Genomic DNA, 27,656 nt, shown 5'->3' with positions numbered 1-27,656 from the left:
AGTCGGTCGGATCAGCTGGAAACGAAAATGGAACGTTTTTGCTGAAAGCGCAAAACGCAAAAGTAAGTGAAAACCGGAGCCTATTGATTCAATAACTTGCTGCGAAGAGAGGGATAGCATGATAGACATAACGCTTTTCGCCAGCAATATTGATGTACACCCACATTTCACAGTTTTAACTGATAAGATGCATACATATGTATATATTTTTCGTCCTTACTGCATGCTTTTCCTCTCTCACCAGGGCATACACTGGATGTTATAGAATTGAGAAAATGTTTGTCATCCTAGGCTCCAATTAATACAAAAAGAATTTAGTCTCAGTATTAAATATCACGATGATTTTTTGCAGTTTATTGTCTTCCTACAAATACCAAGAATAGGTATAAGGAGATATATATGTATATATACAAGATAAAAATCATATGCATAAATATGTCTATACAATATCAATTTGAGAAAATTTCTGTATTAATTTCGGTTTAAAAACAGTTCGGAAAACAGGATCTTCATATTAAATTAACGAAATAGGGTACACAAAGGCTAAAACTTGCGACTGTTGTTTATTTTTTGTTGAACTATTTTAAATAAGCCAGTTTAGTAGAAAATTGATTCATTAATCGGATAAAATTATGTGGGCATGGCTAAATGTTCTGTATAGCTGGTAATATTCGGCGGAATAAAGAATTGAGCAATTTGAACGATACTCGTTTCTTTATGCTACTGTTGTATGAGCAAAAGTGCCTTGTGCGTCTGCCTACAGTGGCTTCGAATAACAGTAAGTTCTGATGTCACAGGGCACTCCCAAAAACAACCGCTGATCCTCGGCTATTCCGTGCTTTCCACCTTCTTCGCATTTACAGTAAATGTCGAGCCACAGAGTCCGCAGTTGCGATGCCGAAACGACGAATCCCGCGTCATGCGATAGTATCGATAACGCCTCGCATGTAATTTTAGTTGTTCCAAGTACAACACAACAAGGCAAAACTTCCCATCTCTAAGGAAGTATAATGGTATTTACAAATTCTTTGAAAAAGAAAACATCAGCGCGTACCAAACACTAATTGACTTCATCGACGAAATTGCTGTAAAGCTATAAACAGTAATCCAACATCTTCAATTCTTTGACTTGGCAATTTCCACCTTCAAAAGGCGGGCGGCCAAATAATCCCACGCTACGCACGGGTGAATGGTAACTTAAACACTCAAAAAAAAAAAAAAAATAAATAAAAAAATAAAATATCTTCAAATGCCGGAACAAGTGGAAAATTCAGAAGTGAAATCGCCGACCTATGATATTTCAAAGTTCCGACTTAAGCGGATACTTCAGAACAACAGTGTTCGAAAGAGTATTGCATTGCTGGGCACCTTCCCGGATCTCTCCGAGACAGACGATGCCATTGTGGTTTTTGAGAAAAATGGTGTGTTTAAAATGGTAAATGACGCGGTTCTGAAATGTGTTTTACTATCAGTTATTATTCTCTGCAGCGTATCAGGAGAGCGACGTGTCCACGTCCAAAGAGTTACCGGCAAAACCAAGTTACTTTAGCGCGGAGTTAAAGGTAGACACGGAGTTCATTAATAACATATACGGCAGTTTTCAGGTTGTGCCCAGTCCGGATCTATGCGGCAAGTGGAAATCGGTCGCCTTTGCTGCTCACGTAATCAAGATTTTCCCATTTTATAGGTGTTAAGAGCACAGTGATTTATCCGGCCACAGACAAGCACGTCGAGAAGTATTCCATATGCCAGAAGTATCTCATTAGAGAAACGCCAGATCTCTACGAAAGCACAACGCTTCCGTACATCAACCTGAGCCAATTCTCTCTGGAATGGGTCTACAACATACTGGAACACAAGAAGGAAACCGAGAGAATCGTATTTGAGGATAACGATCCAGAAACCGGCTTCATTCTGCTGCCAGATCTAAAATGGGATGGTCGGAATGTAGAAAACCTCTACCTGCTCGGTATAGTTCACAAACACAATATTAAATCCCTTCGTGATCTGAATGGCAGCCACCTGCCGCTGCTGCGGAATATGCGCCAGTCCGCTAAGGATGCCATCTCGAAACGATATGGCCTCAATCCCAACCAGCTCCGAATGTATTTCCACTATCAGCCCTCGTTCTACCATCTGCATGTGCACATTAATCCCATTAGGAACGATGCCCCAGGCATTTGGTGCGAGAAATCTCACATGTTGGACACTGTAATAAGCAACTTGGAACTTTTGCCAGACTTTTACCAGCGCGCCACTTTACCCTTCGTCTTGTATGAGGGTAATAAGCTATTGGATTTGTATGAGGAGAAGATAACCGTTCGCAGTGTAGCAGCACCGATAAGTGACTCGAAAGAGCTGGAAAAAGTGCCTGCGGTGGAATCATCTATCGAAGGTTTTAGTGATGATGACCCAGGAGAGAGGGAATGCAAACGCATAAAGTTGGCCACACCAGAGCCAAAGGAGGCCGAGGTACCTGCTCAAGCGTGTGCATAGGCTTAAATCAAGCAAGCCCACGAAATAAGAGCAAAATAAACGATTTCTTCGGAAGTACATACCACTTTAATCGTTACCTATTACGGGTACGCTATTACCTTATCTGCAAAAGAAATCTAATGTTTTATCTATCAAAATAGTCTAGTTTTTATACTTTATTTAAAGCAAAATAAAAAGAAAACTATTCCATTTTTGGGTCACTTGCTCACTTCCTGGATTGTATAATAATTTTTCTGGAGAATTTATTCTGCTACTGATCAAGACGTGAAATAGCCGTGTGGAATTATTCATCTATCTCAAGTCAATTGACTTACTTTGAGTACATATATTTAACGCTTCGGTTGCTGTGCATCGCTAGTCGAATCTCAAGCGCACTGTCTTAACTAGGCCACCTACGCTACTAAGCAAGCTCTGAGCTTCGGACATCTGGTCTGTTTATCAGAACACATAGACGAACTGGCTAGCTAATCAAGTCCAATTGCCAGCTCGATTAATTGAAATGAAATGCTCGCGAAACATGTCTAGAGTTAGTCAGCTGTTTGCCTTCTTTATTTATCAATAGTGTAGCTATGTCTGTTGTGTATTGTTTTTTTTATGCTCTGCCTGTGTTATATATTTTGTTTTTTATTTCAATAATTTATTTAATATTTTTTCGTGGCCTTGCGTATTTGATCATATTTGTAATACAGTTAAATACACGCCACTGCCTTTAGGTTTGTTCTCGTCTCGGCGTGGCTAAACTATCAAATTTTATGTAATTCTAGATGTCATCTTGTTGGCGCCAAGGCGCTCTTTTGAAACGTGGGGGTTTCGTTATTTTTCTGGATTTAGTTTTCGACTTGCGTTGTGTTTAGCTTTGAGAACTGCGAATTCGATTCGAGTTCGCTCCTTTGAGCGGAGCTATGCTAAGCGAATGCTTGGATATTTTAAGCTCGTTAGCTGCTGCGTGTCGTAAGTGTCATGTGTGTGGGCGTGTCTCGAAATCATCAGCATGGAAGCCTGGTTCAACATCTTTTATGGTACATACATACATAAATATTATTTCGAATACATACATACATATACATATACATATATAGGTATAGGCATATATATAAAAATAACAAATAATCGTAGTAATAAAATCGTAATGTGTAATTTCCCAATACATATAATAAAAACAATACGATAAGCGCCGGCTTGCCCTGAATACTAATCATATGCTCTCTCTCAATTGCTCGTCGTGCCCGATTGATCAACGTCCGCCTCCTGCTGCTGCTGTTGGTATTGCTGCTGATCCTGTGGCACGTACATCATAGCAGTTGCTGGCGAGGACATGCTGCTCCCCATTGTCTTATCCGCATCGGAAATTGACCAGTTACGCTCCAGCTGCTCCAGTGCCGCCATGGTGGCTGTCGTGGTCACCCCAGCTCCCGAGCTTTCGGCACCAGCCCCATCGCTCATAACGCCAGCCTTCAACGTCTCCTCCAGTAGAACCTCAATTTTGTCTTGGTCGTCGAGATGAACAAAGCCGAGACGAACCAGTTCGCTGGTGAGATCAGCCGCCGTATCATTCTCGTTTACTTGACACGTCAGCTGGCGATTCATTTTGTCATCCATGCGTAGAAGTATTGTCATTATTATGTCATTGCTGTCCTCCTTTATCTTCACGCTGCACATCATGTTGACAATGCGACGCGACTCCGTGTCCACCGGCTCTGGGGTTGCAGACTTAACAGAGTCGGCCCGTTCCGGCGAGGCTGCCCGTGAGCGAAAGTTGGGCGGCTTCTTGCCGTTGTACGTGATCAGCGGATATACCCCATACTTGACGTCCTCAACAAACTTCTCCAGCTTGTCTGCTCCGGCTACATCGGCCAGTCGGTACTGACGTTCCTGTCCGCCAGACATCAGCTGGGCCATTATCACATCTGGCTGATAGTAGCGCTGCATCAGTCCGTCGAATGCAGTCTCTGAGAACATGGTGCGGTTGGCGGGTGAGAAGACCAGACAGTGGGCGGTCAGAAGTTTGAGAGAATGAACCTGCAAAGGTCAAAGATGGGATGAATCTGATGGACTGACTACCACAGTAAGCATGCCACAGGACTCACCTCAAAAAGCAGTGGATGAAATAGCAGATCGTTTGCGCTGGGCCGGCCCTGGGGTTGGGGGTTGAGACACTTCTCTATCAGATCCCTTTGCAGATCGCTTTCTAGGCTGCAGATTGTGCGCTGTATGGTCTCTTCGTTGATGGCAGTCGATTCGCTGTTGCTGGGCTGAATTTCGAGAGCTGCCATCTCTAGGGCGCACATGCCGAAAGCATAGATGTCTAGGGCGGCAGTCAGCTGCTCGGCGGCTCCATACTCCGGCGCCTGGAAATAGTGCGCGCCTCGCTCACGCTCCTGCTCTCGAGCGCTTTCGCGGTCCCACTGCCGGCGAACGCTGTAGTGAACAGCGTCGGGCACCACGGAGCCGATCTTGACCAGACCATTGTGCTGGATGAAAATGCTATCACAGGTTAAATTTCCATGGATGATGGGCGGCGTGCAGGAATGCAAATAGCTGAGCGCGGACAGGATCTGAGTACACCAGCGTCGCCACGACTCCAGCGGCAATCGCTTGGCGTTGCGCTTGGTGCGTTTGAGGAACTGTTTTAGAGACCCGGATGACATGTACTCCGTAATGAAAATCACCCTCGGCCTCTCCGCCTGTTGCGTGTCCGTCCAGTAGCGATGGAACTTGACGATATTCTGATGATCCAGCTGCAGTAGATTGTCAAAGACCTGACGCATCTTCTCCTCCTGAGACTTAAGCTCCTGCATATTGGCATATTGCACCTCATTCCAAACGACCTCGACACCCTCCTCCGTGTCCATGGCCAGATGGACACAATCTATCCCGGGCACATCCCGCTGGTCGACCTCCTCGCGCCGCTTCAGCCACCGACCGCACGGCGACTCTTCCAGAATCTCGCTCTCATCCTCTGAATCGTCGCCGGATTCCCTAGGCGATGAATCCAAATTGACTCCCTCGCTTCCCCCTGCGACGACCACACCAACCCCGCCACCAGCATCAGCTGTTGAAGCTCCCACTATGTGAGGTGGTGGCTGCGGCTGCGACTGCTGTTGCTGCTGCTGGGGAATTGTTGACGCTGGCGTTGCTTGAGAGGATGCATTCGTTGTCGTCAGGTTGGGGACCAACGTGGCCGATCCCGACGGGTTCAGGGTCGGTTCATCCGCGCTACCGCTGCTGCCGGCATTCGCTTGACTATTTGACATTAGGGTGCGGTCACCGATGCTGCTGCTGCTGCTGCCTGCTGCTACTGCTGCTTTCCACCTCAACAAACCTTCAGTTTCGCGGCCCAATGTTTGTTTTCTCTCTCTCTCTTCGCTCTTCGGATTCGTCGATGTCGTCTATGTTTGCTTTTCGTGGTATCCGCGGTGCCTGTGCTCCAAACTACATCCGCTGCTACTCCACAGCCGCCACCTCTGCCCACTCACAAGCACACACATACACACAGGCACGCGCGCACACACACACACACACACCTCCCTCTACGCCTCCCCGTTGTTCAATAACACTCTGCGTTTCGGCTGCGGATGTTGGCTGCCAATGAGCTGCGGCTGCTGGGGCGTTTTTCGGGCTCCTAGCGCCTTCGATTGCTTTATTTTTCAACTGCAGCGCGGACGTCAATCAATTTACTGCACTTATTTGCTGACACGCGGCCGTTTGGTTTATTTAGGCGTTTTTTCACGCTTTTTAAAACACACAAAAAATGTGAGTAAATCGATGCAATCGAGTCTATCGATACTCACCCATCCGCTCATTAGTGATGCCAACTAATAAAAGCAAGAAGCTAATTTTCATTAAATGTCTATCATATTGTCTTTTCCGACACATTCGTCATTCGTATCGGGCTTATAGGCATATAGGTATTTGGCCTTAAAATGTAGTACCACACAGTTGGAGAACAAAATATATATTTTAAAAAGCAGATTTTAGGCTACAGATTTCCCATTTGTCTAGCAATCAAATATCTGAATAGCAAACAGCTATAAAATAGCTGAGTTCGCAGCACTGCCGCTCATCGATACATCGCTTGGAACTTACGCAAATGTGAGCAGTGCAATATCGATATAATTCTATCTTTTTGTGTCATCTGTGCCGAAAGGGTCAATCAAATAAATACATTAAACACTAAGTTTAAACGAATTAAGTATTATCTTTCAAAATGGACAGTATAATTGGGCGCAGTCAGTTTGTCTCAGAAACCGCCAATCTATTCACAGATGAAAAAACAGCCAACGCACGAGCCAAGGTAATGTACTGTTCACTACGCCGACGGCGCTTCTAATTTACATTGTTCTCTATGTTTGTATATCCAGGTGGTTGAGTGGTGCAACGAGTTGTCTGCGGCTCCTGCCACAACAAAATGCGAGCTACTGGTGAAAGTGCAGGAAACCGTTTTAAGCTCCTGCGTGGAACTAGCCGAAGAGTTCCTGGAGCCAGTTCTGTCGTTGGCACATGATCAGAACATGGACGTGAGAAAGCAAGTGGTTTGCTTTGTGGAGCAAGTTTGGTAACTATCACCAGCTCAAGGAAGATATCATAACAGTGGTCCATTATAATATCTGACTTACAGCAAGGTGAAAGTGGAGCTGCTTCCATACGTGATCAATATAATCTCCATGCTGCTGAGAGACAATTCCGCGCAAGTCATCAAACGTGTGATCCAGGCCTGTGGTAGCATATACAAAAATGGCCTGCAGTACTTATGCAGTCTCACAGATCCCAGTGACAGCGCCGAGCAGGCATGGAATATCCTTAGCTTGATCAAGGCTCAGATTTTGGACCTGATTGACAACGAAAACGATGGCATACGTACCAATGCTATTAAGTTCCTAGAGGGCATTATAGTCCTGCAGAGCTATGCCGACGAGGACAGCCTCAAGCGGGAAGGCGACTTCTCCCTAGTAGACGTTCCCGAAAATTGCAAGCTCATCCGCGCTCAAAAATTGCAGGAGGAGGGTACCAACATATTCGACATCATGCTGCAGTTCCACGGCACAACGCACATATCTTCTGTGAACCTGATTGCCTGTACCAGCAGCCTGTGTACAGTGGCCAAAATGCGACCCGTTTTCATGGGAGCTGTGGTGGAGGCCTTCAAGCAGCTCAATGCAAATCTTCCGCCCACACTCACCGACTCCCAGGTGAGCTCAGTCCGCAAAAGCCTCAAGATGCAGCTACAGACGCTGCTGAAGAACAAAGGAGCCTATGAGTTCTCTGCCACGATACGAGGCATGCTTATGGACTTGGGTTCCACGTCCAATGAGATACAGAAACTAATACCCAAGATGGATAAGCAGGAAACGGCTCGACGACAAAAGCGCATTTTAGAAAACGCGGCCCAGAGTCTGGCGAAAAAAGCGCGGATCGCCAGCGAGCAGCGTGAGCAGGAGACGCGGGAACTGGAACTCGACGAGGAAGAGCTAGAGCGCCAGCGACAGAAGTCCACCAGGGTCAACGAAAAATTCCTGGCCGAACATTTCCGCGCTCCAGAGGTGGTGGTCAGCTTGGTGGTGGAGTTTCTGCCTGGACTGCCAGTGGAGGTCCCTCAAAAGTTTCTCACCGAGTATACGCCCATCAAACAAATGTCTCTGCAGCAGCAGGTCAGCAACATATCGCGGATCTTTGGTGAGCAGCTTACAGAAAATCGCCTGGGTCCAGGCGCTGCTACCTTCAGCAAGGAGCCACCCATGAGAGCCAAGAAGAGTCGAGAAGTATCTACTACCTCTGAAGCTCCTCAGGTCACACCAATGGACGTGGATGAAGAATCGGATCGCAAGTTGAGCGAGGAAGAGCTGCAGCGCAAGGAAGAGGCCACGAAGAAGTTGCGCGAGACCATGGAAAGGGCTAAGGGCGAACAGACTGTCATTGAGCGGATGAAAGAGCGCGCCAAGACGCTGAAGCTGCAGGAGATTACCAAACCCCTTCCCCGCAACGTAAAGGAAAAGTTCCTGGTGGATGCAGTCAAGCGAATACTGAACTCGGAACGGCAGTGCGTCAAGGGGGGAGTGTCTTCCAAGCGCCGCAAGCTGGTAACTGTCATAGCGGCCACATTTCCAGATAATGTGCGCTACGGAATCATGGAGTTTATTCTAGAGGACGTCAAACAGCGCATAGATCTTGCCTTCTCCTGGCTCTTCGAGGAGTACTCCCTGCTGCAGGGTTTTACCAGGCACACCTATGTCAAGAGAGAGAATCGCCCAGATCATGCCTACAATGAGCTGTTAAATCAGCTCATTTTCGGAATTGGCGAGCGCTGTGAGCATAAGGAGAAGATAATTCTCCTCCGCCGTGTGTATCTGGAGGCGCCAATCTTACCAGAAGATGTCGTGGGGGACCTGGTCCAGCTAAGTCTGGTCGATGAGTTTTCACAGCATGGTCTGGATCTGATCAAAGATCTGGCCGTACTAAGGCCTCCGCGAAAAAACCGCTTTATACGAATTCTACTCAATTTTTCTGTACACGAACGTGCTGATCTGCGAGACCGTTCTCTGAGCCACTTGGTCGACCTATACCATGTGCACAAGATTCTGCCAGCACGGATCGATGAGTTTGCTCTAGAATGGCTACAATTTCTTGAGCAGGAGAGGCCCCCGTCCTCTATTTTCTCACAGGACTTTGGCAGGCCCACCGCCGAGACAGACTGGCGCGAGGACACCACCAAGGTGTGTCTGGGCCTGGCTCTCACGCTGTTGCCCTACAAACCGGAAGGTAAGTGAGGATTTCAAACAATTAGTTCAAAATAAGCATATAAAGTGAATCTCGTTCTCGTTCCTCTTATTATAGTTTACGTTGAGAAAGTATGCCAAGTTTTTGTGACCACTTCCGCGGAGCTGAAACGCACGATCTTGCGCAGTCTGGACATTCCCGTAAAGAAGCTTGGTGTGGAGAATCCTACCCTTCTACAGTTAATAGAGGACTGCCCAAAGGGAATGGAAACCCTTGTGATCCGCATCATCTATATACTAACAGAGCGGGTGCCGACACCACCTGTGGATCTGGTGCGACGAGTGCGGGACCTTTACCAGAAAAGGTTGCAGGATGTGCGTGTTATGATACCCGTGCTGAGTGGTTTGTCCCGCTCCGAACTGATCAGCGTGTTGCCCAAACTGATTAAATTGAATCCTGCCGTTGTCAAGGAGGTGTTCAATCGGCTGCTCGGCATTGGGGCCGAGTTTGCCCATCAGACGATGGCTCTGTCGCCCACTGATCTCCTGGTGGCCCTTCACACCATCGATACGAATGTTTGTGATCTAAAGTCCATAGTAAAGGCTACGTCACTATGTCTGGGCGAGCGAGAGTTGTACACGCAGGAGGTACTCATGGCCGTCCTTCAGCAACTAGTGGAAGTTGTTCCATTGCCAACCCTGATGATGCGAACAACGATCCAGAGTCTAACGCTCTATCCGCGACTATCTAACTTTTTGCTGAATCTGCTGCAGAGGTTAATAATGAAGCAGGTTTGGCGACAGAAGGTCATCTGGGAGGGGTTCCTCAAGACGGTGCAGCGCCTTAAGCCACAGTCGCTGCCGATTCTATTAAACCTTCCGCCAGCGCAACTTCAGGACGCGCTCCAGCAGTGCCCAGACCTGCGACCTGCTTTGCTAGAGTATGCAGAGAGCGTGCAGGATGAACCGATGAATGGTAGTGGGATTACACAGCAGATCATGGACATCATCTCAGGAAAGGCGGTAGATGTCTTCATCACGGTAAAGAGTATTTTTCCCCTTTCATAAAGATTTCTTTAATAATCTGTATTCGCAGGACGAAAGTGGCGGCTACATGTCTGCGGATCAGATTAAAAAAGAGGTGCAGGACCCCTCAGACATCTGCGTGATTTCCACAGTGCCCGTGCTGACGTCTCTGACGCCCTTGCCCGTTCCCGCACCAGTCTCTAGCGATCTTAACCAGCCCTTGCCACCTGGGGAGGAATAGGGTGTATCACGAGGCGAAATATTAATTGTTTTGTTTGGATACAGATTAGATTTTTAACTTTAATGAATAAGAAAAATATTAGACTGTTACTTCGGCTTCCATTTTTCCTCCTGTGAGGGCAGCCAGGATATTTCTCGCAGTGATGCGCGACATTTCCTTGCGTGTTTCGATATCGGCGCTTCCAATATGAGGCAATATGACCACATTATCCAATTTAAGAAGAGGATCATCAAGAGGCAGTGGCTCTGGTGTGGTCACATCCAAGCCGGCAGCTAGAATACGTTTGGATTCTAGTGCTTCATGCAAAGCCTTTTGGTCAACAACCCCACCACGCGCAGTATTTATAAAAATGCAATTGGGTTTCATCTTCTTAAAAGCGCCAGCGTTAAAGATCTCCTTGGTTTCCGGGGTCAAAGCACAGCAGGCCACGATAAAATCGGAGTTTCGCAGCATTTCGTCAAAGTCCACATGACGGCCGTTCACCGCTGCCGCCTCTTGGGGCCGAGCCGTGCGGGTCGTGTAGGTTATCTCTGCTGGCTTGAAAGGAAAAATTCGCGCTGCTATCTCCTGACCAATGCGTCCAAAGCCCAAGAGCCCCACCCGCGACCCCTTCAGGCCCTGACCACACATCCACATGGGCGCCCAGGACTTCCAGCCGCCGTTGTAGACTTGCTTACTCGCCTCAAACAGACGTCGATTGGTAGCCAGCAGTAGCGCGAGCGTCAACTCCGCCGTGGCATCGGTCAGCACATCCGGAGTAAAGCCCACTCGTATGCCACGTTTCCTGCACTCCTCTACGTCGATATGCTCATAGCCCACTGAGATGGTGGACACGCACTTTAGCTGAGAGCCGGCAGCATCCAATACCTCTGCATCGATCTTGTCTGTAAGAGCGCAGTAAACGGCCTCACAACCCGCAACCTCACGAAGCAGTACTTCCCGAGGCACGGGCAGAGCTTCCTTCCAAGTGCTTACATTGCAACTGAAAGATAAATAGTCTATTAATTAAATATGAATTTTATCTCAGCAGATTACTAGACCACCTCTTACGCAGCAATTCCAGACCGCTGGCATCAACATCTGGTCGAGTCACATACACTCTTGGTATTGAGCTCATTGTTCTTGTTCCACGTAATCGTAATACCGGCAACAGCTTTATGCTTTGTGTCAATAGCAATCGTGGTTGCATTAATAAAGAAGTTTGAAAACTACAAAGAGTGCCAACCAAGTAACAGGTTTCAGCCCGGTACAGTGTTGTCAATTAAGCTCTTTTCTCGTCAGATCTAGCTTTTTTCAAAACAAGGAGAGGGGAAAAATTCAACACAAATTCCTGCTCGCTATCCTCTTATATTCTAGTTACATATCTACATCTAATTGAATGCATTACACCCATAAATTCGTTCAATGCCAGGTGTAAACATGATTTTGATTTCTGTCAATCTAGCTGTTTTGTTGATTTATGCTATCTGGCAACACCGAACAAAACATCATCGTGAAACGCCAAACAAAAAATAGCAACCTTGTTGTTACCGGTCAAAAAGTTCTCGATGCATGGCATTCGTAATATTGCAAAGCTGATCAAACAAGTACGTATTATTCCTGTAGCTATTGCCTCACATCAACGCGGGTTGAATACACGGGCCAGTCGAATGGGGCCGTCTACTCCACCAAAGGAGCTGTCAGCCGAAATGGTCTCACAGCTTGGAAAGCCACCGAGAATGCGTGCGGACCCTGCGTTCACGAAGGTAGATACTCCCGAGTTCCATGGCATTTTTACTCCGGAAGTGGACTCGTTGGTGTCCCTCTTCAAGAAGTATGACTATGAGATAAGAATTGCCGGCGGAGCCGTCCGCGACATTATAATGGGTATCAAGCCAAAGGACATTGACTTCGCGACCACAGCCACGCCAGATCAGATGAAGGATATGTTTACCAAGGAAAACGTGCGTATGATCAACTCCAAGGGCGAGAAGCATGGAACCATTACTCCGCGGATCAATGGCAAGGAGAACTTCGAAGTTACCACTTTGCGCATCGACGTCCGCACCAATGGCCGACACGCGGACGTCGTTTTCACTACCGACTGGCAACTGGATGCGAACCGTCGTGACTTGACTATAAACTCTATGTTCCTCGGCTTTGATGGCACTGTTTATGACTACTTTTATGGCTACGATGATTTGCAGCAGCGTCGCGTTGTTTTTGTTGGTGATGCTGACATACGAATCAATGAGGACTACTTGCGCATTTTGCGCTACTTTCGCTTTTATGGACGCATAGCAAAAGATGCAGAAAGTCATGATCCCAGCACCTTGGCCGCCATCAAGAAAAACGCTGAAGGTTTGGCAAGGATCAGCGGTGAGCGAATTTGGTCAGAGCTGCAAAAGATTATTGTGGGAAATTACGGAAACGAGCTGGTGTTGGAGATGCACCGCTGCAACCTGTTTCAGCATTGCGGGCTTCCTGTTAAGCCCAATTTGAACGAATTTCAAATCCTTTGTGAAACCTTGGACATTTTTGAGAAGCCCCACTATCCCATTTTGTACATGACGGGGTTGCTTCACTCTGTTGAAGAGGCTATGATGCTGCACGAGCGCTTAAAGCTGTCCGCTTTCGAAAGGGATCTGGCTTTGTTTATTACACAGCAGCGAACGAGGGTAAATACAACGCTCACTCCCGGTTAAAGATATCTTATTAAAATGCTTGTTTTCCAGGTGGACTCGGAGTATACTACCCTACGCGATTATCAAAAACTATGCCTGCAGCCGTACGCCAAGCGCGATTACGTCGAGCAACTTCTCAAGTATACCCGCAAAGTGGATCTCTACAATCAATTGAAGGCATGGTCTACCCCCAGTTTCCCCCTCAACGGCAATATACTCAAGGATCATGGACTTTCTGGCAAGAATATTGGCACTGGTCTATCACTGTTGCGTCTTATGTGGGCAGATAGCGACTTCCAGCTAACCTCTGGTCAGTTACTGGAGAAGATTCCACAGATTTTAGAGAAACTACAGCCACCTACAGGTGCACCAAGCAAAAAGAAACGAACTCAGTAGCACGATCTGTAATCAATAATCTAAATTTATTTTCTGTATATAGCTTTACCTAAAATCCTCCTGTTAATGAAGTGCTTTTCTGGAAACTATACAATCACCTTTTATTTGAGCTTATTCCGGTTGGCATCAAATAACTACACTTTTTTAAATATTTGAATGGGTCGCTTGAATCCAGTTTTGCAGTGTTCAGGTATGCCCATTAGCTCCATACTGGCAAAGCCCACCTCTGGACTGAGCAGATATTCAGGGAATTGGTCTGGTCGGAATTTGATGGAATTGTAGTTTTCTCGGATGTTCTCCTAAATGTGAAGTACTTTGAAAGTGAATGATTACCATTTACGAGAAATATGCACTCACTTACAGATATTTTTTTACGTCTCCTGTAGCCATCAAAAGATTGAGGCTCTAGGATGAGTTTTCCGTCCGGCCGCAGCTGCAAGAACATGCGGCGGAAAGCCTGCTTCAGGCCAGCATCACAGAAGTTAAGGTGAATCCACTTAGTGACTGAGAGACACAATATCACATCGAACTGGGGACGCTCTATCTCCAGTAGTACATCGTCATCCAGGACATAGTTGCCATGCAAAAATTTCACATTGTAAGGAAACCTAGACCCTGGAGGCGTCAGGTGCTTCAAGGAGCTAATGGTCATTTGAGCATCCTTCACAAGACCGCGGTCAATGTCCAGGCCGACGAGACTCTTGGCATTGAACTTTTTGCAAATTTCAATGGACAGATGCCCAGAATTGCAGCCGATGTCGAGCAACTGCTTGTCGCGGAAAAGCTCCGGCTGAGTGCCCAGCACATCCAAGCGTATGTCGTGGAAGTCCTTATCTAGTATGCGCTTCCCGTAGTAGTGCTTGTAGTTACCATACAAGAAATTAAGATCTTTGTTGCGCTTGGTTCTGTTGTTTTGAGGTTTTCCGTCTAGTTGCAAGCGCTTTTTTGGGCTCTGCGGTGGAGGCCGAGGTGTAGTCTCCACCTCGGAGCAGTCCTCTTTCAGTCTTTTGATTTCCAGTGGCTTGTCATCGAAGGTAGCTTTTCTCTTCTCGGGACACTTTTCTGGTGTATTTGCAGGTAGCTGCGTGTTGTTATTGTTTTCCACTTCCATGGTGAAATCTACTAAGTTTTAAAACAAAGCCAAATGGTGGTTATATTTTTATTTTTTTGAGTGTTTGTTACCATTCTACACGTGCGTAGCGTGGGATTATTTGGCCGCCCGCCTTTTGAAGGTGGAAATTGCCAAGTCAAGGAATTGAAGATGTTGGAGTACTGTTTATAGCTTTACATCAATTTCGTCGAGTCAATTAGTGTTTGGTACGCGCTGATGTTTTCTTTTTCAAAGAATTTGTAAATATCATTATACTTTCTTAGAGATGGGAAGTTTTGCCTTGTTGTGTTGTACTTGGGACAAATAAAATTACATGCGAGGCGTTATCGATACTATCGCATGACGCGGGTTTCGTCGTTTCGGCATCGCAACTGCGGGCTCTGTGGCTCGACTTTTACTGTAAATGCGAAGAAGGTGGAAAGCACGGAATAGCCGAGGATCAGCGGTTGGTTTTGGGAGTGCCCTGTGACATCAGGACTTACTGTTATTCGAAGCCACTGTACGCAGACGCACAAGGCACTTTTGCTCATACAACAGTAGCATAAACAAACGAGTATCGTTCCAATTGCTCAATTCTTTATTCCATCGAATATTACCAGCTATACAGAACATTTAGCCATGCCCACATAATTTTATCCGATTAATGAATCAATATTCTACTAAACTGGATTATTTAAAATAGTTCAACAAAAAATAAACAACAGTCGCCATGTATACCCTTTGTAAGGCCTTTGTATACCCTATTTCGTTAATTTAATATGAAGATCCTTAATTGATATTTTTAGACATATTTATGCATATGATTTTATCTTGTAATATATCTCCTTATACCTATTTTTGGTCTCTGTAGGATGACAATAAAATGCCAACAATCATCGTGATATTTAAAACATAGACTAAATTGTTTTTGAATTGATGAAATAAATGTTGTGCACCCCTGAAGTCTAGTGCTGGAAAACGTGTAAGCTTAATATAATTAGTGAGACCAGCTCAATATGAACGTTGGCGCCCAATTCAAATTTGTTTCTTCTTCAATTTAAATTTCAAGTAATTCGATTTTATTTCTTACATTTGCATAACAAAGCATGCGTATACGTTTATGAATTTGCAATTTTAAATCATGACAATTGTTTGAAATATTCGTTAAATGTGTATTCTGGTAGCCGGGGGCGAAGCGTATTCCTGACCAGTAGAGCGCACGCCGCATGTTGACCCCGCTCCGCAAAAGGGCGAGCAAAGTATACCAATGATAATTCGGACAGGGCACTGGTATAATGCCGGCAAGGGTTGAATTTTAAATTTTTCATTAGTTGACACACGCATAACATAACAATGATCTGGCAGCGACTCGGGTATGTCCGACATGTGGGTGATTTTTATAAGAGGGAAGTCTTCGTAAAGAATATGTAGATATACGACGCCTTTGTTTATGTGGCTTCAGCTATGACTTCTAAAATCCTTTTAATTTCCCAACGCCTTCCCAACATACCATTACCCAAAGTGCTCATTAGGCGGCAAGAGATAAATTCTATCAAAATAAATTGTAAATTTTACAGAAAAAGAAAGGGTTTGCACAAGACATTTCCCAGGCAGAACTTGCCCAATGTGAAAGGAAAAATTAAAATAAAATTTCAGTTCGAATTTTGAGACACGGCAAGGCAGGGGAGAGGGTTGGTCTGCCTAGAAACCAGTTTTAGCTACTTTCCTGAACAAAAGGATGCAACATCTATTAAAACTTCAAATGACTTGTTGTTTTTGCCCCTCTGCAGCTTCCGCCCGTCCGCATCGTCCACGTCCCTTGATGGATGGGTCACGCACACACGGACAACTGGCATCCTGCGGCATATGAAATTCAAAACCCGTTTGTCGTGCTCGACTGCAAGGAACCAAAGCTGCACAGCGTCCACCAGTAATCTGCTGCACATGCGCAGCACTCGGGGCTCGGAGCAGAAGCGAAATTAGAAAGGATTTGTTTGGTCAAATCCATCGGAGGGCATGAAAAAATTTGAATACCCATATGCACGCCGTTGCCCTGTAGGGCGGCGTCGCTAACAAGCGCACCACGCACAGTACCCGGAGTTGACAACGCGATGGGCAAAGCAATGAGCTGCGGCTGTCCAAGGGTCCGTGGTCCAGCAGCAGGGCCCTGGTAATTCAAGTCGTTCGGGGGTAGCAAAGGGTTGCCCGCGCTATTGTAACTTTATAATTTTGGGTCAGCGTGCTGGTCTACTCCCCATACGAACTCCGAGCCCACCTCCCGCCATCCCTTCCACATCAAACTTTTTCCTTTTGGGCATACAAATGTGGCATCAAATTATTTTGAAAAATCTATGTTCTTGTCGTTGTGTGGCTGCGGCTGCATCTATCGATCATTTGCATATTTACTGTATGAGTGGTCCACTTTTTTTTCTACGAAATATCCATTTTTAGATAAAGGTAGAATGTGTATACCCTAGAAGAGGGTATTATGATTTTGACCAGATTTTTACAACGCACAGGAAGAAGCAACCTCCGACCCCACAAACTATATATCTGCATACTATGAAAGAGTATTTTCTTGATCAGAAGACAGATCAGAAAACTGAGTCAATATAGCCATGCTCGTCTGTCTGATTCTAGAGTCCTCTGTCCGTCAGTTTTTAAACTTTTTGGCTAAAACACTATGCAGACACTAATATTGATACCTTGGAACCGCCAAGACCTGTCAGTGGTCCAGCTTGAACTACATATGATGCAGTTCATACCTTCATCTGAATGTATTTCAAAGGATAGAAATTGGTGTTTTATTGGTACCATATTTACCTTAATGAGATAATATGGCATTCCTAATTCCACATATTGCCCGTTTTAGTATGAGTACGAGCATATACGTATGACGACTAGTCCGTTTCGGTTTTTCCAATTTTAGGTTGTGCTAAAGTGCAGAACTTTGCATAGTCGAACAGAAGATGGCGGTTCACCTTTGGGACACTCTCTCATTAATCTGCATGACTATCGGCACTCGATGCCATAAATCCAGCTTAATGCGGCACAAAAACCACAAAACCAGGCCGTAGTCGAGGCCGGATACCTCTCCTTAGTCAGCAGTCTTCACGGGTGAACGCATTTAGCAGTTCAAGCTGGCATAACAAAAACCGAAGGCGAACTCTGAACCTACCCCGCAGTCGGGTCAATGAAAAATCGTTTCAGTTTTGAGGCAAAAATCATTAAATTCGTCACAAAAAATAGAAGAAAAGGGGGAAAACTAAGGAAAACTGCCAGGCAAGGGTTGGAGACCTCAGACAGACCTTTGGCAAGGAGTAGACGATCTCCTTTTGTTTGTATTTCACCTCTACGCGTAATTTACTGTGAACCCTGCGAGGATCAGGGCTGAGGATGAGGATGAGGATGAAGAAGGCTGATGACTATCTTCGACCCAGTACTGGGTATTGGGGTTGGTGCTGCAGCCTCGGCAAAAGTGACATCATAAGACGTGACACATTTGAACTCGAGATCGGAGCATAGGACCTCTTGCAATACTCTGCACCCTTTGATACCTGGCCTGGGGTTTTCGGTTATTTGATCGCTCGTAAATTTCTTTTCGCTGGGCTACGTTTCATGATCTCAATCGCAATCTTTTGGCGATTTTTGCACTGTGGGAAATTTTTGCGGAAGGAAGCGCGATCATGATCGATGGCTGTATAGAGTTTCAATAGGGTTAAAGGGGCGGCACTCGTTGGTCGCCTGAACGACCCGTCCGGAATGGGGAGAAAGGAAACTTTTTGTGCGCAGAAAGCGAAACCAGAAACTCAAGTTCTTTAATTGTAATTTGTTTTACAAATGCGCTACATTTCCTCAAATTTCCGTTCTGAAGTTTAACCGCTTAATTATTGCCTAAGTGCATTTTCACACCATTTTCCAGGCGTTTTTCGGGCGGAAAACCAGTTTTCCCAAATCGTGTTATGGTCTGCCCATCGTGTCTGACCACAGCCCATTTTGACTCTACCGTTTTGATAAATTTTCATTGTTTGTTTGTAGGTTTTCGTGGCGCGTGTCCAAACAAGTTAACCCCTTGACAGCCAGGAGTGACCGCTTGACCAGCGCCCGGCACGATTCCTGCTCGACCTGGTGTTGTCCGCACATCCTCTGGGCACGAAACCCAAGCACGTGCGTTTAATTAGGAAGTCGCCTGTGGTCAACTTGTCGGTCAGTGAAGGAAAGGTTTTCAAGATCTCAATAAGGGAAATCATAATGCCAAGATACACGCATAGGTACACACATACATAATATGTACATATGTCTAACTATATATGTATTTAGGTACTACATAGACCCACTCATGACTGGGATCTCCTGCTGGACTTGCATTCACCTCCCAAGCCCATATCCACCCTTTTTTTGTTGCCTCTCAGCTCTTTATTTTCGTTGGAAATTGTGTGATTTGAAAAATTTATAAATGCTACATTTTGGCAAAAGGCTGTCATTGTCACGGCCATCATGGAAAGGGGTAGCTGGGCTCCTATGTACTGAAAGGATAAAGGATGCTGTGCCCTGTCGCCTGACAGCGTGTTCAATTGTTGAGGACATAGAAAAGCGTTACGCGCTCAGATGTTTGCTAAATACAACAAAAAATTGGCTGACCTTCCCGCAGAATTTTCGAAAATCTGTTCACTGAGAGAGGGATAAAATGCGCAAGAGGGGGGAAAGTGTGGTAGGTTGAAAGAGCGAAGAGAGAGAGAGAGAGAAAGAGACGAGACCGTATTCCCTGCGTTCTCTTAAATGGAATTGGAAACTCAAAGTCAAAAGTTTTGGGTTTTTTAAGGACATCAACGCATTATTAATATTTGCTTGAACTTTTACGATCATCTATCAATCGATCTATTGTCAGTATATCTTAAGGTATCTAGGCTTTGCTCGCGACGGCAAGTCAAGAAAATCAATGGGAGATTCTCGTGTGGGGCGAATGAATCAATCTGCTTGTACTCTCTAAAAAACGAAACGGATAGTCCTAGAAATCTTAACTCTTAACTTAAGAGCGCAGGTCCATGTGCCATAAATATCTGGACTGGTAAACATCACCTGGTGGGTTGAGTCTTTAAATGTTTCTGCAAAGATTTCTTTAAGCAATGATTGCAATGATTTGAGCAATGTTTCTCCATGAAAATCGTATCGGCTTTATAGTTTTCAATATTTTAAGTATCATGTCGGAAAAAACTAAAACTGAGTGATCTCAAGAACAGAATATATGTATAAGCTTTATTATGACTTCCGACTTCCCCAGTGCCACTTCCTAAATTCGAAATCCTAGCAGTAGAAAAACTATAGCTATAAAAATAATTTTATTCAGAGAGCGTAAGTTATAAATGATAAACTGAAAATGGCGTTGCATATATTTTCCGAGAATTCATTCCGCTAGCATGCAAATTTTCCACAGCCTCCTGCCGACAAATGTGACCCAAATGATGCACATCTGAGTTTTTTGTGAAAATTTGCATAATTTTGGCATTTTCAATTAAGCGGGTGTCCGTGGGTCCTGGCCTGCAGGCGAGGGATGAGATTGGGCTGGGCCGGGGGATGCGGGACTCATTTTTGACTTGTGCCAATGTTATGCAAATTTCCCGGATTCAACACCCCGGCCAATGGGTTAGAAGTTCCCGCAGCCAAGTCCTTGATTTCATTTTGATGCGTTTTTGTTTGGCAAGCACAGTGCTAAATGTTAATTCTCCTCAAGTGCCAATACGTTCGTCTTGAGCCCGGTATTCGTTTGGCAGGCAACTCCTTTCAATCCTTTTAAATATTCATGAAATTCAAGGCGCATTTACAAACGATGTTAGGTTGTATGAAGTCGATTGGAAATTGGCAAATATATGATTAAGTAATGAGGTCGGGCTTCCATTAGGAGAACAGTCGGAAAATTTAAGGAAATATATGTAGGGAGTTGCAAGTCTAAGATCTCGCAAGGTAGAGACTTTATCTTTATCCTTTTTTGAGGTAATAAACTATTTACAATTTAAATCTCCTGGTTCCACTTAAGGAACACCGTGTGAAATGTCAAGATGTCCTTACATAATATCTTTTAAATACCATTCCATCTTTATAAGCAATACAAATTATTCAATGCTCTTTTCGAGCATATTCTGCAAGTGTTTGGAGACCAACAGACCCATATGATATGTTAACATATCGGTTATTCCTTTGCAAAGATCACTTCAACATATGCCACACATATTTTGTATATTCCAAAAAGGGGAAAAGAGAGGTATTCGAAGGTATTTCTTTGCACTAATGAATAGTTTTTCTACTTCCACATCGAACTCTTTACGAACAATCAATTTCCGCAATCTTGCTCTGAAATTTTCCCAAGCCTCAGATATCGGCAATCTACGAATGCAAAAATGCTTTTCTGCGGAACCCTCAACCCTTTTGCCGTCTTCAATCAATTTATTAATTTCCCATGCTCCTTGTTTATGCAATTTGCAGTATCGAATGTCGGGGGAATGGCAACAATCGTGGAAAAAATACACAGTAATAAGGAAGGAAAGGATTAGGCATGAATTTTCGATGCAGCCCGGGCAAAAGGAGCGCAGAATGCAGGTTTCCCTTGTGCGAATCCTTTTGCTCAGACAGGCAGAAACACGTAAATACTTTTTCTTTTTTTGCATGAAGGTTCCCCTTCCCCCCGGCAAGGGTTACATTACCCTTTCGGAAGGAACCACCTCGAGGAGACTTTCACATAAATCTTGGTTGCAGCAGCTGACATCATTAGGATGGCATTTGTCATTCGATTTCCGCGCAAGGGATTGGTGTAAAAAGTATCAGTTTTTCGAAGGGTTTTCCTAGTAGGAAATTCGAGACTTTCATAGTCCGTGGCCGTGGAGAGGGCCAACCCCTGGCAGGATGATCAATAGTTTTTGACCAGGCATAACCATCAATCAATGATTGGAAGATCACGTAACGGACTAGGCCTATTTTCGATGAAAGGTTCCTTAAAATTCGAGTAGCTAACAATTTGACTATTTGGCAGTTTCGGCCACCCCTGAGCTGCTGCCAAATGACCAATGGAACTTGACCTCTGGCCAGTCAACTGTCAACATAGTGCCTATGTGTCCTTGCATATTTAATCCTATTAATTGCTTTATTAGCAGGACCAGACCCGGGACCAAAGCGAACGTAAACAGCTCAATAATTTTTGTTTTTGTGTGAAAATGTGAGAAATTTTCCCAGGCAAATGGCAGATAAAAAGCAGATCTTAAGCGAAAGTAACCCTCAGTCGAAGGGACAGCGCCAGCTGATCTGATCGCTGCCTGCGATCATCATCAATATCATTTAACCTAATGGACCCTGACCTTGCCCGAGCGAGCTAAGCTGCGGCAAAAGTGCCTTCATGCCTGACTGGACGGGGATTTAAAGGAGAAAACCATCTTCCTATCTCTTCCTATTTTTCTTTAATTTCCGTTGCCGAAAAATGGCAAAACCATGGGGACCAAGGGTGGGTTTCGCTTCCCTCCCGGGCGACTCTTCCTCTTGACTGTCCAAACAAATATTAATCAAAGTTGGTACCTAATTATTTGCTTAGGCCACCAAGATTCACCGCCATCCCACTAAAGCTTAACAGTTTTTTCCCAGATCCTTAAAGAGTTCGCAACCGCCGATAATAAAGTCAGCCAAACTTAATTGTTTCGCTTTTCCAAAGTTTGCAGGCGAGAGAGAAAGAGCTGACTGCCATCGGACATGGCCCTTCAACGCCCTTGTTTGACACTCAATTTGCATAAATTTTGGCTGTCATTAGCAGACTGTTGATGTCGTCAGCTCGGACAGGTCCAGGGGCGAAGTGCAGGGCGAGAATATTGATTGAGACTTAATGATTGTGTTTACGTTTCGAGGTTACACGTATCGAGGAATCCCCTTTGCACACTGTTACTTGGATACATTCAAACCCCAGATCGCATTTCCACTTTCTGGTTATTCTTAAATATTACTATTTTTAACAACTTCCAGTAGAGCTCTGGCTTAATGTGAACACATACAGACTGCAAAGAGGTGACATAACATACGATCCTCCCGTAGATAATTAAAGATTTTCAGTAATTATCAGCAACTAACTAAATATTGTTCTTAAGAAGTTACTGTGCGATACAGCGCTGATATCCTAAAATATGTTTTCATGTTTGAAGCTAACTATATATTTTTCTTATGGCAAGGTGTTTATTTTTTTTTATTTATTTCGGTTATCTAGTGGTGCTAGATCCCAGCAACACAAGCTAGTAATTACGAAAATTGTCCAATAAATAAGGTCTAACATTTTTAGTAAATCAACCCACCTTTTTTTTATTATTGTATTATATTTGGTAAATTATAGAACGTATTATCCCATTTTAATTTGATCTACAATACAATTATCTTATCAAAATAATGCAAAACAAGAAATATATTCAAGGAATAACACTAAATAGTTTTGAAACACCCATCTGAAAATTGTTGTACAACATTACGTTCATAGTTTTGATTGAATAGATCAGATCAGGATCAGAAATTGTATTTAAAGATAAGACAAGAACTATTTTGAAGGACAGTATTGGACGTTGTATCAACTTAGAGGTTGCATGGCATTCCAGAACTGGCATTGATGTTCCTTCCTTCGGAGACAATGGAAACGGAAACCCAATCAGGCTGCAAACGTGCCCTGATCATGATATCCCGATCCTGTTCCCTGGAACAGTGTTGGCGTTGTTCGGCTGATTGCGCAACTGCCAAAACCAAAACGAAAATTAAATCAAAACTAAAGCAAGGTCGGAGCATTTTCCACTAAACAAGAACGGAATTTGTACAGAAAATGCCAAAAAAAAAAAGAGGAAACCGATTGAGTATCGAGAATCCACCCTCAAGCTGCGAAGAGAGAGGGAGATGATGCCGAGCACATAACAAGATGTTCCCTCCAAAGCATTTGTCTAAGCATGCTGCGTAATCCTTTTTGTAAGGACACGTCTCATTGTGTGCGCCGTGCGGTGTGTGTCTGAAAGGATTGCTCTGCGAAGAAGGGAATTCGGGACAAATGTCGGTATCTCCGGCCGGTGCGCAGTTTCCTGGCAGGCAAGCATCCAGCAATCCAGAAAGGCAGCTGAAGAAGATCGAAGGATGCCATGCCCATGGGATGCCAAGGGGGCGCCGAGTTGCGCTGTTTGTTGTGACGATGTAATAAGATTATAATTCCATATTTCTCCTTTCGGTTTTCTTTCCAATTTTTATTTTCTCCACATTCGCGCTGCAGAGTTCAGGGAACTTTGGCAGCTGACCCCTGGCAAGGACATTCGCTAGGGGTTGCAAAAATGCGGAAAATGAAACTTTACGAAACTCCTTGAAAACGAAACCCTTTCCTGTCAATTAGAAAATTCGCCAGATTCTATGCTCTCCTACCTGGCAGGGATGCGGAATAGAAATTGCAGTTTCCTAAATTAAGGCAACATTTCGCCCAGAAAAAGGGTAAATATTTGCAGGGTGCTCCGTAAAGTATCTTATAACATCGCTTGCGTTCATTAATTTTAATATTGCCATTAGTTTTACGAAAAAAACCCTCCAGAAAATCGAAAAAAGATGCCCCGAAAATCCTTAAAAACTCGTGAGAAATTTCTGCGATCGGTAACTTGACTCGGAGCTAATGATTTCTCTGGCAATCCTGGAGACAAGTCCAAGGAACTCATAACGATCATCAATCAAGTCGGACAGCTGCTGAAAAGGCAAATATTTTTGATAAATTGTTCTCCAAGTTTTAGGTTTTGGTTCCCTAAAAAGTGTGAAAATCTTTCTGCCAGAATCTTCCTCTGCGAAAATGCTCAAAAATGCATTAAACGAAGTCTAAAAATAAAAATCAGCTGCTGACAAAAAATAACGACTATTTGCACTGCAACCCTCCGCATGGCCTATCCCATGTATGTGATTAATAAATTATGCAAATTTCCAGCACGAGAAGGGACCTGATGCCCAAAACGCATTTAACCAATATTTGCATAATTTTGGCACAGGCGACTTTTCCACCAGGGCCTTGCAAGGCAGGCAGCCGGCAGCCGGCACCAGGACACGGGCACGAGAACCGACACCGAGCCAGTGTTATGCAAATGGACCTGCAATTCCGTTCTCAGTCGGGGAGGAGGGTTACATTACACTCCAGGCCCGCAGCACGCAGATCGACTGCGCACGCGCGCCGTGTGGAAACTTATGCAAATCAGCGAGGAAATCCCTCGAACATCGAACAAATCGATTGGCGAAGGGCGGAAGCTGGGGGACGCTTCGGCTACGGCTGGGCTGAGGATGGCTGAGGCCATCGATTGATTTTGAATTTGCATTTGCATTCGGTCCTGGCTAAGCAAGGCACAGTGGAAGCATGGAAATAGGAAGGATGGAAAGGAGGAAGGAAAGGAGCTGGTTTGTCACTTGGTTGGCGAATCGGGATTGAAGTGGATTTTCCAATTGTTGCCATAATTGAGTGACATGGATAACACAGAGAGGGACGGCGAATGAGAGGGAGAGAGGGAGAGATAGGAACTAACCCATGTTCTGTGCTATTGATTACAAAAAAGGTTCCACGCCAAAATGGCAACTGGAATGGAAATCTGCATGAAAATGCAGACAAAAGCCCATACGTTTCCATAGTATAAAGGCGATCCATAGGTCGGTTCAAGGCTTGTTTTAATTCCCCATGTAGGGTCATTCATAGTTGCTTTTATGCTTTCACATTTACATATGAGAAATTCATATTCAGTTACAAATGGAAAACTTTTGTAAGTCACGTTCAGTGTTTTTACTGCTGGCTCGGTTGATTGCAGTTAGTCCTGAGGAGTCATTTATTCAGGGGACACCAAGCGACAATTATTATTTCGGGCTAAACTTTAGAATTAGCATTACACTGGGAAATCAATTAGGGAATACCCACCATAGGGCCACCATGATCGCTCAGAACCAGCGACCTTATAGAGTTTTAATTGCTGGCGAATTTCTCTCCTATGTTGAACAGACCCCGGGAGGAAGACGGCTCTGAGTTATCACTGATGTCATCAACGTGAGAAAATCCCTGGGAACAATTCCAGCACTTCCAGTGGATAGCGTATCTCCCATCTTTGCCCCTCATTACGTCAATTGCCTGTGGCACTTCGATCCGATCCTCACAATCTCTACGATTTATGCTAAAAAGTAAACAAAAAACGTTTGAATATTCTGAATATTCTGGAGGGGCGCTTCATTCAGAGGGCATACTATGCACACCCCATTTACCTATTTTCCTTTTCTTGAATATTTTCTCTATTTTCCTCCTCTTTGTGATTCTTTGTTTTGGGATGCGTTTAGCCACAGATTTATTGCCTCAACAAAATCTCAACATCTATCCCTGAACAGGATGCGTGTCTCCTTCCCTTGATCGATGATATTTCAATATATTCATTGGCATCCCTCGCACTCTGTTTCTCCAACAATGCTGACCCTTGGGCTGCTGCCTTTTTGCATACGTATTTGGCAGCTGGGGTCGGGCCATCAATGACCACAGGGAAGGCTAATAGGATCTTCATTTGCGAACGATCTGTCCACACTCTTGGAGGGAGCACTCGACCACTTAGGGATGCAATGGATATGGATGGACGGCGGACAGTGGCTCAGGATAAAGTCATTGCATATGACAATGCAAATGTGTGAAGTGTCGGGTCCTTGGGCTTGGGTTCGTTCTTAGGGGCAGTTTGTCCATCTTCGACTGACCAACCCCGCGAATGACACGCGTCCGAGTGCTTCGATCGATTAGCGCTGGTCAAGAACCAGTTTTCGAGGGTTAAGGATTAAGAAAAGGGTTTGGAATGGTGGTCAGTATGGCACGCGATACCCGGGGGCACTGTCCTACCATCTATCTGTCTATCGGCGCATGTTGAGATCTCTTATTTGGGGTTCCATTTGGGTTCCCATTGATTTGTTTCGTTTGTGGAGTTCTTGAGAAATTTCCGTTAATTCGAGAACATATTTGTGTTTAACAAAATGGCCGACCTCTCGCCGAGGAGCCATAGCTTCCCAGGCGGGACGGGGTCATTGGTAAACATGCTGAGAACAAAATAGAAAGATAATTTGAATGCATGACCGCAAGGCTACCCTTTGAACCCGGTCGCCATTGTCCTGTCTGTCCAACTTTCATGCCCGACTGCCACCCCAAAGCTGGCAGACGCAGCAGCTTCGGGAACAGGATCAGGATCAGGACAAGGACCATCAGCAGCCGTTAGGGGACACCCAATACCCAAGCTGGCTGAACGAAAGGTGATGCTGCCGCCGCCTCTAGCCTCTATGCTTCCATGTTGACCAGATCCCGCTATGGACCGACATATGGTCCATATATTCTTCTATGGTCCCATCCTTTCGTCCTTTTTTTTTGCTTTACTGTTGAAATTTTCTTCGCTGCCTTTCTGAAAATTAATGCCGATGTCCAAACCGGTTTGCTTGTGATTTTCATTTTTGATTCGTGGCCACGAGTCCGGTCCGGTTTTGGGCGAGGAGATTCGTCGAGCGACCCTTCAACCCTTTTGTTACCTTTTAATGTACGCTTCCGAAAGGATGCGCAAAAGCGAGTTTAATTGCAGCATTCGGCTTTGCTGTGTTTGGCCTGACCCAAAGGGTCGGGATTGTATGAGAAATCTTTCTCAAGTTTTTTTTATTCCTTGAAGGATTCCTTTGGAATAACCGTTATAAATTAGCCAATGTAGAAAAATAAGTAGGACTGACGGAAAATGGCGCCGTGTCGGCGTGACCATTGACCACCTCAATTACCCCTTGTTGTTGTCCCATCCACGCGCCCAAAGGATGTCCGACTAAGATGACCACTGAGCACCCTCCAATAGAAAACCTGTTTGACTACCCAATAAGTAACCCATTATCCTTCACCAATAGGCACGCGCGCTGACCATTGGTCAAGGCGATCCCTCTCCATTGTCCCTCCATAGATAATCTCCGATTTCACGCCCGTGTCCAGCTTATTCCTAAGATCCTACGCGTGTCCATTTGCATTTCAT

The 27,656-nt window shown here is 44.9% G+C and overlaps 6 protein-coding genes across 8 annotated transcripts; 3 read left to right on the top strand and 3 right to left on the bottom strand.

The window, feature by feature from the left end:
* The first annotated feature begins 969 nt into the window (after window positions 1-969).
* On the top strand, window positions 970-2,707 carry Dcps (Decapping enzyme, scavenger). Its single transcript, XM_001359014.4, has 3 exons — window positions 970-1,421; window positions 1,489-1,629; window positions 1,688-2,707. The coding sequence occupies exons 1-3, from the start codon at window positions 1,250-1,252 to the stop codon at window positions 2,494-2,496; spliced, it is 1,122 nt and encodes a 373-aa protein (XP_001359051.3). The 5' UTR covers window positions 970-1,249; the 3' UTR covers window positions 2,497-2,707.
* Window positions 2,708-3,016: 309 nt separating this feature from the next.
* Madm (MLF1-adaptor molecule) lies at window positions 3,017-6,323 on the bottom strand. The gene is made up of 2 exons (XM_001359013.5): window positions 4,584-6,323; window positions 3,017-4,515 (listed from the first exon to the last, which is right to left on the bottom strand). The coding sequence occupies exons 1-2, from the start codon at window positions 5,748-5,750 to the stop codon at window positions 3,706-3,708; spliced, it is 1,977 nt and encodes a 658-aa protein (XP_001359050.3). The 5' UTR covers window positions 5,751-6,323; the 3' UTR covers window positions 3,017-3,705.
* A 284-nt stretch (window positions 6,324-6,607) lies between these two features.
* On the top strand, window positions 6,608-10,565 carry Sym (symplekin scaffold protein). The gene is made up of 5 exons (XM_001359012.4): window positions 6,608-6,790; window positions 6,858-7,051; window positions 7,115-9,252; window positions 9,328-10,250; window positions 10,306-10,565. The coding sequence occupies exons 1-5, from the start codon at window positions 6,704-6,706 to the stop codon at window positions 10,474-10,476; spliced, it is 3,513 nt and encodes a 1,170-aa protein (XP_001359049.2). The 5' UTR covers window positions 6,608-6,703; the 3' UTR covers window positions 10,477-10,565.
* On the bottom strand, window positions 10,510-11,749 carry LOC4802055 (glyoxylate reductase/hydroxypyruvate reductase). The gene is made up of 2 exons (XM_001359011.4): window positions 11,520-11,749; window positions 10,510-11,458 (listed from the first exon to the last, which is right to left on the bottom strand). Exons 1-2 carry the CDS (start codon window positions 11,663-11,665, stop codon window positions 10,555-10,557), a joined length of 1,050 nt encoding a protein of 349 aa, XP_001359048.4. The 5' UTR covers window positions 11,666-11,749; the 3' UTR covers window positions 10,510-10,554.
* A 195-nt stretch (window positions 11,750-11,944) lies between these two features.
* Window positions 11,945-13,632, top strand: LOC4802054 (CCA tRNA nucleotidyltransferase 1, mitochondrial). The gene is made up of 2 exons (XM_001359010.4): window positions 11,945-13,133; window positions 13,191-13,632. Exons 1-2 carry the CDS (start codon window positions 12,024-12,026, stop codon window positions 13,533-13,535), a joined length of 1,455 nt encoding a protein of 484 aa, XP_001359047.4. The 5' UTR covers window positions 11,945-12,023; the 3' UTR covers window positions 13,536-13,632.
* On the bottom strand, window positions 13,540-14,958 carry LOC4802053 (probable RNA methyltransferase CG1239). 3 transcript variants are annotated; one of them, XM_001359009.4, is made up of 3 exons: window positions 14,718-14,957; window positions 13,897-14,657; window positions 13,540-13,834 (listed from the first exon to the last, which is right to left on the bottom strand). In XM_001359009.4, the coding sequence occupies exons 2-3, from the start codon at window positions 14,644-14,646 to the stop codon at window positions 13,670-13,672; spliced, it is 915 nt and encodes a 304-aa protein (XP_001359046.2). In that variant the 5' UTR covers window positions 14,647-14,657; window positions 14,718-14,957; the 3' UTR covers window positions 13,540-13,669. The 3 variants fall into 3 exon arrangements, with proteins under 3 accessions (XP_001359046.2, XP_033232830.1, XP_015037574.2); XM_033376939.1 differs by having other exon boundaries at window positions 13,897-14,654; XM_015182088.2 differs by having other exon boundaries at window positions 13,543-13,834; window positions 13,893-14,657; window positions 14,718-14,958.
* Between the last annotated feature and the right edge of the window lie 12,698 nt (window positions 14,959-27,656).

Source organism: Drosophila pseudoobscura, chromosome 2 (assembly GCF_009870125.1).
Source record: "Drosophila pseudoobscura strain MV-25-SWS-2005 chromosome 2, UCI_Dpse_MV25, whole genome shotgun sequence".
Classification (NCBI taxonomy): domain Eukaryota; kingdom Metazoa; phylum Arthropoda; class Insecta; order Diptera; family Drosophilidae; genus Drosophila; species Drosophila pseudoobscura.
The sequence above is the reverse complement of the archived record's forward strand: the minus strand, read 5'-3'. Positions and strand labels throughout refer to the sequence as shown.